General features: G+C 38.0%; 1 protein-coding gene across 4 annotated transcripts in view; it reads left to right on the top strand.

The window, feature by feature from the left end:
* The window catches only part of LOC106091405 (hemicentin-2), an 844,000-nt gene extending 832,285 nt beyond the window's left edge, over positions 1 to 11,715 (top strand). For all 4 annotated transcript variants that reach the window (XM_059361549.1, XM_059361550.1, XM_059361548.1 and 1 more), the window contains one exon: positions 11,516 to 11,715. In XM_059361549.1, the coding sequence (XP_059217532.1) occupies positions 11,516 to 11,631 (116 nt within the window). In that variant the 3' untranslated portion in view covers positions 11,632 to 11,715. The remainder of the gene's footprint in view (positions 1 to 11,515) is intronic.
* The last annotated feature ends 943 nt before the right edge of the window (positions 11,716 to 12,658 follow it).

Raw genomic sequence — 12,658 nt, 5'->3', positions numbered from 1 at the left:
TATTGGCAGATTGCCCTGGACGAGGATTCAAAGGCTTACACCGCCTTCACTATCCCCGGTAGACCCCTCTACCAATTTGTGGTGATGCCGTTTGGTCTTTGCACGGCCCCACAAACGATGTGTCGATTAATGGATCAATTGATTCCACCCGACCTGAGACACTGTACTTTTGGTTATTTGGACGATTTAGTCGTGGTGTCCGAGGACTTTACGTCACACATTGAGGTTTTGATGCGCCTGGCATCCCAATTCAAAAGGGCGAATTTGACTCTCAATATTGCTAAGAGCAGATTTTGTGTATTGAAGGTCAACTATTTAGGTTTTGTTATTGGTCGAGGAGGTATTGCTACCGACCCTCACAAGGTTGACTCGGTATTGAACTGGCCAACCCCCAAGAACATAAAGCAGGTACGCGGTTTCCTGGGCTTAGCAGGATGGTACCGCCGCTTTATTGACAATTTTTCGAGTGTGGTTGCCCCCATATCTGACGTGTTATCGACTAAGTCCAAGTTTTGTTGGACCCCTGAGGCGGATTCTGCTTTCGCACGAGTTAAGGTATTGCTTACGACTGCCCCTGTTCTTGCTAACCCCGATTTCAGCAAGAAATTCTACTTGCATTGTGATGCTAGTGATTACGGTATTGGCGCGGTTCTCGTACAAATGGATGACGAAGGTTTGGAGAGACCCATTGCGTACATGAGCCGCAAGCTCAACACCGCCCAACGTAATTACAGCGTCACAGAGCGTGAATGTCTTGCTGTAATCGAGGCTATCAAGAAGTTCCGATGCTATCTTGAGATGCAGGAGTTTGAGGTAATAACAGACCATTCTAGCTTAGTGTGGCTTCTGAGGCAGCCCGATCTCAGTGGCAGACTAGCTAGATGGGTGTTCAAACTCCAGGCATATCAATTCAAGATTAGCCATCGAAAGGGCAAGGACAATGCCGTACCAGACGCTTTGTCCAGAATACCTTTGCCCGGTGTGGCCGCGATGGAGATGTCAGAACCGGAGGTGGATTTGAACTCCTCACACTTTTCTGATTCCGATTATGAGGATTTGAAGATGAAGGTGACGACAAATCAGGCGAAATACCCTGATATAAAGATAGCCGATGGATATGTATACATTCGTGTTGATCATTACTCTGGAGAGGAAGCCCAGGAGACTCAGTGTTGGAAGTTGTGGATTCCGTACAAGTTAAGGACACAGGTTATATCCAGGGCTCACGATTGTCCTGTGAGAGCACACGGCGGAATGGCGAAAACCCTCGAGCTTCTCCGAAGGAATTTCTTTTGGCCAGGAATGGTGAAGGACGTCCGTAACTACGTTCGGAATTGCGAGACCTGCAGGACGACCAAGGCACCCAATTTTACGATGAGACCTCCAATGGGTAACCCAACAGTGACTATACGCCCGTTCCAGCGACTTTACGTCGATCTCTTAGGTCCATACCCCCGCAGCAGATCCGGTAACCTCGGTTTGCTGATAGTTCTAGATCATCTCACCAAATTTCATTGGTTATGCCAATTGAGATCTTTCACTTCGAAGAATATCATTAAGTTTCTTGAAAGTAACGTTTTCCATATTTACGGTGTGCCAGAGACTGTTGTTAGCGACAACGGTACCCAATTTCGAGCTAACGATTTCAATGCGTTTTTGACTTCTTACGGGGTGAAACATGTTTACACGGCTTTATATTCCCCTCAGAGTAATGCCTCTGAGCGCGTTAATCGCTCCCTTATTGCAGGCATCAGAGCATATTTGAATAAGGACCACCGTTGTTGGGACGAGACAATAAGTGCGATTAGTTGTTCTCTTAGAAACTCGTTTCATGAGTCCATAGGTAGCTCTCCTTATCATGCTGTCTTTGGAATGGATATGATAACTCATGCCTCTTCGTACCCATTATTACAGAATTTGACCCTTTTGGACGAGCCCTCGTTTCCACTTTCAAAGGACGACCGCATGCAGCTTTGTCGACAGGATTTGCGTCAGAAGATAAGAGAGTCTCATGAAAGGAATAAACGCCAGTATGATCTTAGATCGAAACCACGGACATTCCAGGTGGGTCAGGAAGTGTATAGGCGAAACTTTGCTCAAAGTTCGGCGGAGAAGAACTTTAACGCAAAACTGTCACCGATGTTTATCAAAGCCAGGGTCCGCGAGAAGACTGGGAATCATTACTACGTCCTCGAAAACCTGCAGGGAAGGCTTGACGGGACATATCACGCTAAAGACATTAGACCTTGACTATAGATCTCCCTTTTTCCTGCCAATTCCTGTCACCATTGGGAAAGAATTGTCCGGTTTTGTAATGGTCGATTTGTGAGTTTTTAAATTTTCTCCTATATTTTCAATTTTCTCCTTCTTAATGATTTTTTCCTTCTTATAAATTTTCTAAAATTACTTAAACAAAGGAAATCTTATGGCATTGTTTAGGTTTTACAAATATTCATTCATACTTAATTTAAAATTTTTTTTTGCTGTTCGCGAATAATTAATTTTTCGACTCCTTTCGTTGTTGTATATTTTTATTAAGACTACACCTTTTCCTCATGGGTTTGTACGACTGATAGAGTTAGATCAATGTTTATGTTTATACAGTACCTTCTTAGTCAAACGGTATTAAATGACAATTGATCGAACTGGAAGAGATAGATCATATGAGTGACTGAACATCATGCCAAACTGATACCAAGCACGCTAAAGAACTTTCCTCCACGTTTTGATAATCCTATAACCTTTTTTTCTGTTGATCTACCAAACGAATCACATTGAAGTTTTAAGTGCGTGAATCATAAGTTAAAGTGATAGTCTGATTTGATTAATGGGAAAAGATCTCCCCGCCATATAAATTGTTTTATTAAGAAATTACTTTTTTCGTCAACAATTATTTAAATGGTCACATTAAATTATTAAGTGAATCCGAATATTTTGGACTGGTTTGATTTGGAACCACACAAAAGTGGATTCCATACCAGCCAATCGAATCACGAGGGACTTGAGGCAACTCCACGCCAAGATAGCAACTTTAAGACAAGCCATAGCTACGCAAATCGAAACGGGATACCAAGCCCGTTCAGCAGCCCATTATCATTGTCTGACAAAGTACCACAAAGTGCATGTGATCACTTCATAACATCCACCCAAGAGCCTCCAGCCAATGTGATCTAGTTTGCAAATTGCTTGTCTTGACTTAGTTACTCTCAGCGCAAGAGTCCATTCCATGCCACACATGCAATCCCAGAGGCGGACCACGCACCTCTTCAAATTTTGGTTCTGAGAGAAGGCAACACTTGTGACAGAGGCCCACACCCGACCATGGTATTTGTTTAGACACCAGTTAAGACATGCAGCCTGTGTAAAATTTCACGTATTTGGGTTTTTCAAAGTTACTCTATGATGGGACTGGGTAACTTAATATAACTTATCACAGAAAAGTATTTTCTTATATTTTTTCGTCATATAAAAACCTTAAATTTTGTTTTCATAAAATACCAACATTTTTTTAAAATAATTTGCTAATAATTAAATTTTACTTTTATTAGGCTAAATTAGAATTAAGTATAGTACCCTAAGCTACACTATTTGCAAAAGCATGAGTTAAGGCAAAAAGTTCTAGTCCACCTAATATCGCCACAGCATCGATCAAGAAAAGGGCCCTCTTCAACCGTCGATGGACATAAACTTGGTGAGTCAATAATGTAAGCTTTTGTAGTTGTTGTACAGTTTTATTTCAATGAATTGTTTTTGCCCTAACTATTTGAAATGTGTTCAAAGCAATAATCAATGAAACCTTTCCATTCATAAAAGAATCACAAACAAGAAATAAAGAAAAAAAAACAACAAATGGTATAGTAAGAAAACCAAAAAAATTAAAAAAAAAAAAAAAAAAAAAACTTACTATGCATAGATATGTAATTGGTTCTTGCTTTGACACCCACATTCCATTTATCAATGAGAACAGATTCATTCAGTAATAAAATTACTCTCATGATAGTTTTTTTTTTTTTTTGCCAGTGATGGAATTTTAAATGCCACTGAGTAGTAAATTCTAATATTTATGATATGTATATGCCATTGTACCTAGAGAAACTGATTTTACAAAAACCAGCTTATGGACGTTTTTGTATCTAAGTTTTGCGTTTAAAGTAAAGTAATAAGCCCATCATGAGAGAAAGTATTCCTTAGATGTTTTTTTTTCTATGTTTTTTTTTCACTTATTATAAACTAACAGAAATGAAGTCATTTATGCAAAAAGCGGTAGTTATTAAATATTTTTTTTTTTTTTTTTGATTTCTATGAATATATATCCGTACAATTTATACATACTATGAATTTTTTCTATATTTAATAAAATAAGCTAATTATTGAATATGTCATTGAAATAGAAAATTTATGAGTGTTTCTTTTCCGAAGGGTTATAGTGGAGAGATGAGTTAAAATTTCAGATAAATAGCATTAATTATGGGGTTCTATATAAAAATATTCGCTAGTAGAACCATCGGTAGGGTGGGTAATGATGCGAGGGTTTCTCAGAACATCTAGAGAACCATTTAGGGCAATTTGATGGATATTTTTGCATAATAAATTAGTAAATTTCACAGGAATTTGGGGCTTTGTTTTTGTTGTGGTTATGTTCCTGATGAGTCGGTCCATTTCATTTATTGATTAGAGCTTATAAATAAACTAGGAGTCTACAATAATTTTAATTATGTCGTACATTCTTGGGACTTGTTAAGGAAAGGACACGAACCCCCCAGTCGACTGCTTGCTAGCCCAATCAATGGCTCCTATCGTCCTTTTCCTAGCATGGTTTATCCTTCAAATATGGTTGCCTATATAAGGGACTTGTCCTGATGTATTTTGATACACTACCTGTACATTACATCCCCCAAAACACCCCTAAATCTGACATATATATTATCCGACCATTGCAATATAGGGCTCAAATGAATGGTATTCGGGAGTAGAGCACTGATACTCACTTTCGGTACCACGTTTTTGGGTTTCACACTACACCCTTAACCCACCAACCACCACCGTGGGTGCCTTCCCACTCCCAAAATCCCCATGAGAATATCAGGCTCAAATAAAGTCTTTTAAGAATGGCCCTAAACCCTCCGAGTGAATTCGTAGACCAGTTAAGATCATATGTATTCAGATAAAGGAAGTTATATTGTTATACTGTTAGTCAAGCGATATACTATTTTCGTAGCATGGCAATTCACTAAAAGCTCTTTAATTGCCGAAAATTCATATTCAAAGGATAATTTTGTTCCATATAAAGTAAAAGAAGGCGCAACGGAGCGGGCCGGCTTCAGCTAGTTGTTTATATAAAACAGTTATTCTAAGACAATCTTAACAATCAACTAGCTTTTCTCCTGCTTCAGTAGGGTATTCATTACCCTAAATCAAGGGTATATGAGGCAGTTAATCAAAACTTAGTCCAATCTGGGCTATATTCCTTCGAAGGTTTAAGAGAAATCGAGTAACATATGCTCCTGTTACCGTCTCAAGACTCTAAAACGAGAGATCGTTCCATATGGCGCTACATTTTAAAATGGTCCGATTTGGACCAAAAAAACTTATCCACCTTATGGAAGGAAATTTTTGAGCGCCACCGTAGTACAGAGCTAATCATGTCCGCCTTTGACGCTAAAGGCCTGGGTTTAAATCCCGGCTAGTACATCAACAAATATTATCTTCGCTAGATATCCCCTTCTAGTACTGGCTACATTTGCATGGTAATCAGCCGTGTGAACCTCTGTAATAAGTGGTGTCGCATAAACTTCTGTAATAAGTGGTGTTGGATATAGCTGCCATTCAGACTCGGCAGTAAAAGAGGGGACCCTTTTTATTGTTTCATGCTAGAATTTAATGTGTTTTTTATACCCACCAACATAGGATAGGGGGTATATTAATTTAGTCATTTTATATACAATACAACACATCGAAATATCAATTTCCGACCTTACAAAGTATATATATTTCGGATCGTCGTAAACTACTAGGACAATTTAATGATGACCGTGTATCTGTCCGTCAGACCTTCCGTCTATTGTAATCACTCTACAGCCTTCAAAAATTGCGATATTGATAGTGATAGTGAGATAGTGTTAAGCCCTTCGATATCCTTCATCAATTTGGATCAGATCGGTTCAGATTTGGATATAGCTGCCATAGAGACCGATCCTCCTATTTAGGGTTTTAGGCCCATAAAAGCCACATTTATTATCCGATTTCGCTGAAATTTGAGACAAAGAATTGTGTTAGGCTCTTCGACATCCTTCGTCAATTTTGCTCAAATCGGTCCAGATTTGGATATAGCTGCCATACAGACCGATCCTCCGATTAAGGGTCTAAGGCCCATAAAAGCCACATTTATTATCCGATTTTGCTGAAATGTGGGACATTAAGTTGTCTTAGGCCTTTCGGCGTCTACCGTCAATTTGGCTCAGATTGGTTCAGATTTTTATATATCTGCCATATAGACCGATCCTCCGATTTAGTGTCTAAGGCCCATAAAAGCCGCATTTATTATTCGATTTCGCTGAAATTTGGCACAAAGATTTGTATTAGGCCCTTCGACATCCTTCGTCAATATGGCTCAGATCGGTCCTGATTTGGATATAGCTGCCTAATAGACCGATCCCCATGGTTTAGGTTCATAGGTCCACAAAAGGCGCATTTATAGTCCGATATCGCCAAAATTTGGGACAGTGAGTTACGTTAAGCCCCTTGATATACTTATGCATTATGGCACAGATAGGTCCAGATTTGGATATAGCTGCCATATAGACCGATCTCTAGGTTTTATGTTTTGGCGCATTTATTGTCCGATGTCGCTGCAACTTGGGACAGTGAGTAGTTTTAGGTCACCCAACATCTGATCCAAATATGGTTTAAATCGGACTACATTTGGATATAGCTGCCCAATAGACCGATCTCCCGAGAAAGGATCTGAAGACCATAATAGCTTTATTTATTACCCGATTTCGCTGATATTTGAACAAGTGAATTTTTTAAAGCCTATCGACATCCAATCTGAATATGGTTCAGATCGAACTTTATTTAGATATAGCTGCCATATAGAGCGATCTGTCGATAAAGGGTCTGAAGCCCATAAAAGCTTTGTTTTTTATACGATTTCGCTGAAATTTGAAATAGTGAAAGCCTTCCAACACCCGCCCCAAATATTGGTCATATCAGACTCTATAGATATAGCTGTCATACAGACCGATCTTCCAATTTAGGGTCTTAGTCCCATAAAAAGCTGTTTTATTGACTGAAAATGTCACTTGTATATGAGTTCTCGGGACCTGAATAAAATATGGTCGAGTCCAGCCCCCATTAAGATATAACTACGTATATAGTAGTGGAGTTATATTAAAATAGGATGATTATTACATCCTTGTTTCATTTAATCCACATCGGTTCGGTTGGCTATAGATTCCATGTAGAAAGAACTCTCGATTTAAAATCTTGGCCCTATAAAAAGCGCATTTACATACTATTTCGTTGAAATTTGACGCAGTGACTTATGTTAGGCTTTTCGACATTAGTCTGCTTTATGGCTCAGATCGATTTATATTTGGATGTAGCTGCCAAAAAACAATATTTGGTTCTTCAAAATTGAACAGTGACTTATATTTATTAGACCAACCAATGTCCGTGCCGAATTTGGGTGCATAAGTTATCCAACACTCACCGGATTGTGACAAAAGGTGGTTTACATATATACTCGAGGTGGTGGGTATCCAATGTTCGGACGGCCGAACTTAGTGCCTTTTTACTTATTTCGTGTTTTCGAAAAACTTTCCCAAAACTCTTCAAAAATCACCCTTTAGTTTCTTCTTCTCTACGATTGCTTTTACTTTAAACTTTTATTCAGGAACTTTTTCTGGATTCATTACCCATTTTATACAGGAAATAACATTTAGTAAGAAAAAAGTAAGGATAAAAACTTCCTCTATCTTCTAATGGAGGGAAAATAGAGAAAAAACTTAATTTAGCATTAATGTATTGAAGGTTTTTTTTTAAATATTTTAAACATTTAGCTAATCCTGATTTAAAACCAAATTTTATGACTATTTTTGGAATATATAGATGCCATTTTAACCACACTTTCGCAGAAAGGTTCAACTCTTAAATGCTGATTTATTTTGGCTAATCCTTTGCACAGTTTAGTCACCTACTGAAACACCGCCATTAAACGCACACACAGATATACACAAACCACAGTCACCTCAAACCAATAAAATGAAATTTATGAAATACATATAATTTCTAGCGTTATTATTAGCCACCATAAATTTCAATTAAGTGGAGCACATTGCCCCACAAACAGCTTGCTTCACAACTCCGCTACCCAACCACAAATTCTCAACATGATTTAGGCAATTTAACGATTTGCCAACACACTTTTCATAACAAGATAGAAAGTGAAAAAGTATGTAGACAAATTTCGTTGAAAAACAAGTACAAGACCAGTAAGGAAGGGCAAAAGTTGGGCGGTGCCGACTGTATAGTACCCTACACCTACCCTATAAATACAATGTGGGACCTATATCCAATTCTGAACCAATTTTGATGGACCTCGGAGAGCAAATATGTTCAAACTGTAAAAACTACGGTTGAAATATGGCAACATTATAGCAAATTATCCAAAATCTGACAAACATGTATATGGGAGCTATATCTAATTCTGGCCCTATTTTTTCCAATTTCAATAGGCTTCGTCTTTAGACCGAAAAACATAACTGTACCAAATTTTATGATGATCGGATGAAAACTGCCACCTGTACTTTGTACACAAATTAACATGGACAGACGAACGGACAGACGGAGGGACAGACAGACAGATAGACGGACATAGCTAAATCGAATCAGAAAGTGATTCTGAGTCGATTGGTAGACTTATCAATGGGTCTATCTCTCACCCTTTTGGGTGTTACAAACTAATTCACTAAGTTATAATACCCTGTACCACAGTAGTGGTGCCAAAAAATTGCAAATTTTGCCCATGAACATTCTACTAAGGAACAGGGGCTAACTTTTGACATATCTATGAGTGCAGTCCGATTGATGTTTAAGCATGTCCGCCTATGACGCTGAACGCCTGGGTTCGAATACTGGCGAGACCATCACAAAAAAATTTTCAGCTGTGGTTTTTCCCTCCTAATGCTGGCGACATTTGTGAGGTACTATGCCATGTAAAACTTCTCTGCAAGGAGGTGTCGCACTGCGTCACGTCGTTCTCACTCGGCTATAAAAAGGAGGCTCCTGAAGAGCATTAACTTGAATCGGACTGCACTCATTGATATATGAGAAGTTTGCCCCTGTTTCTTAGTGGAATGTTCAAGGGCAAAATTAGCAATTTGCAATATCAGGTTATAGACCGACTTGGACCGAACTTGGCACGTTTGTTAGAATTTTAAACAGATCACTATGTGAAAAAAAACTATATCTTGATATAGCCCCCATATAAACCGATCCGCCGTATTAGGGTCTTAGGCCCATAAAAGCCACATTTATTATCCGATTTAGATGAATCTTGTGACAGTGAGTTGTGTAAGGCCCTTTGACATCCTTCTTCAATTTGGATTAGATCAGTCCAGATTTGGATATAGCTGCCATATAGAGTGATCAGCCGATTTGGGGTCTTAGGCCCATAAAAGATACATTTATCATTCCAATTTGATGAATCTTGGGACAGTGAGTTGTGTTAAGCCCTTTGACATCCTTCTTCAATTTGGTTCTGATCGGTCCAGATTTGGATATAGCTGCCATATAGACCGATCCGCCAATATAGTGTCTTAGGCCCATAAAAGCCACATTTATTACCCGATTTCGCTGAAATTTGGCACAGTGAGTTGCTTTAGGCCCTTTGACTTCCTTCTTCTATTTGGCCTAGATCGGTCCAGATTTGGATATAGCTGCCATATAGACCGATATCTCGATTTAAATTTTTGGGGCCATAGAAGGCGCCGATTTCGCCGAAGTTTGGGACAGTGAGTTGTGTTAGGCCTGTCGGCATCCTTCTTCAGTTTGGCTCAGATCGGTACAGATTTAGATATAGCTGCCATATAGACCAATCCCTCGATCTAAATTTTTGGGGCCATAAAAGGCGCCGATTTCGCCGAAATTTGGGACAGTGAGTTGTGTTAGGTTCTTCGACATTTTTCTGCAACTTGGCCCAGATCGGATCAGATTTGGATATAGCTGCCATGTAGACCGATCCCTCGATTTTAGGTTTTGGGTCCACAAAAGGCGTATTTTTTTCCTCCAGTCGCCGAAATGTGGGACAGTGAGTTGTGTTGGGCCCTTCGCCATCCTTCTTCAATTTGGCCCAGATCGGTCCAGATTTGAATATAGCTGCCATATAGACCGATCTCTCGATTTAAGGTTTTGGTATCATAAAAGGCGCATTTTTTGTCCGTTGTCGCCGAAATATGGGACAGGGAGTTGTGTTAGGCCCTTCGATATCATTCTCCAATCTGGCCCAGATCGGTTCAGATTTGGATATAGCTGCCATATAGACCGATCTCTCGATTTTAGGTTTTGGGTCCATAAAAGGCGCATTTTTTGTCCGTTGTCGCCGAAATTTGGGACAGTGAGTTGTGTTAGGTTCTTCGACATTTTTCTGCAACTTGGCCCAGATCAGATTTGATTTGGATATAGTTGCCATATAGACCGATATCTCGATTTAAATTTTTGGGGCCATAAAAGGCGCTGATTTCGCCGAAATTTGGGGCAGTGTGTTGTGTTAGGCCTACCGGCATCCTTCTTCAGTTTGGCTCAGATCGGTCCAGATTTGGATATAGCTGCCATATAGACCGATTTCTATTAGGCTCTTCGACATCCTTTTTTAATTTGGCCCAGCTTGGTTCAGATTTGGAAACAGCTGTCATATAGACCGATCTCTCGATTTAAAGTTTTGGCCCCATAAAAGTCACATTTATAATCCGATTTCCCTGAAATTTAACTCAGTGACTTAGGTTAGGCTTTTCGAGATCCGTGTCGTATATGATCCAAATTGGTCTATATTTGAATATGGCTACCAAAAAGACCAACATTTTGTTATACAGAGTTTAACAATGAATTGTGCTTATTAGACCACTCAATTTGTCGAATTTGGTCCAAATCGGAACATATTTCGATATATCTGCTATAGGGCATACGGTATGCATTTTCACCGGATTTTGACGAAAGGTGGTTTACATATATACCCGAGGTGGTGGATATCCAGAGTTCCGTCCGGCCGAACTTAACGCCTTTTTACTTGTTTAACAATCATTCTATAAGTGGAATAATAGCGTAATTGTTTTTAACAATAACTACAATGTTTGTTGTCTATCTGTGGTTATCATAATCCAATCTGTAAATAATAAAATTTTTTCAGTCTATTTGATGTTTAAAGTTCAAATGCCCAATAACAATGTAGCTCCTTCATATAACGATATGTACGAATATACCAATGATGTGTTTGTGTTTTTGTCGTTGTATTTTTCAGGTGAATCCTCGGCATCAGCAGTCACTTCATCAGCACCCGTTACCACAAAAACCTACTCAGCATGTAGTCTGGTATTAATATTCAGTGTAATTATGATTGGTGGTCATAGGACATGACATGCTCAGATAGGAGACAGCACCGCTAACTACATAAACTAAATGTGAAACATCAAAAAAGAAATCCGAAAAAATAAACAACAACAAAAATATATAGAACATAATTTACAACTACAACTAAAAACCGAAAAAAAAACACGAAAATAAAGAAGATGAAAAAGAGAGAAACGAAAACCAACAAAACAACTAATAAATATCTGCCAACACAACCGATGATTAAATAAATCAAACATTTTCATTAGTATGAAATAATAATTATAATTAAACTGAATAACATAAAAAAACAACAACAATGACAAAAACATTAAAAAGGAAAACCCATAACATGAGTAAATAAATAAATAAAAAAAAGAAAAACAAAAACCAAAAACATACTCTAACCTAAGTTTAAGTTAAACTAAATAAAGTTTTAATAGTATTTAAACTAAAAGAAAATCTTACAATAATAAATAAATGAAATTAATACAATATAAAAATAAATGCAAAGGAAAATATATGAATTGAGAGTCAAAAATTAATTTTTATCCAATTGGTTAGAACTTCAAATAAACTGAGATTTTAAGATTTTTTTAAAGCTATGTGCGTTGGATTATGTTATGTATGATTTTGTTTTATATTTCCTTCTTTTAATTAAATCATTTGATAAAAATCCATATATATTTGTGAAATAATTCAGAAAAAAACTGCGAGATCATACTTTCAAATGTGCCCATGTATTTTCCTATGATAATTAACCTTCTTTTTATTATCAACGGTATACCGAAGTGAAATCTTAGGAATATAGAATACCCTAAAAACGTTTGATATTCTCTTCCAGGACTCGAATTACTTACTTTACTAAGGTAAAATTAATTATAAATTAATTGCCTTTTTTGTTTGTTTCTCTTTCGAGATGAGCTCAATGATCGGAGATTTTCTTTTGGCAAATAGGAAAGGAAAGCCGGAGATCAAAACACACAACCACTATGGGAGGGGTTTTGTAATTCGGTTAGAATTACTCATCGGCCATATAAGGTGTGAAGACTTT

The sequence above is a fragment of the Stomoxys calcitrans genome, chromosome 2 (assembly GCF_963082655.1).
Source record: "Stomoxys calcitrans chromosome 2, idStoCalc2.1, whole genome shotgun sequence".
NCBI classification, from domain to species: domain Eukaryota; kingdom Metazoa; phylum Arthropoda; class Insecta; order Diptera; family Muscidae; genus Stomoxys; species Stomoxys calcitrans.
The sequence above is the reverse complement of the archived record's forward strand: the minus strand, read 5'-3'. Positions and strand labels throughout refer to the sequence as shown.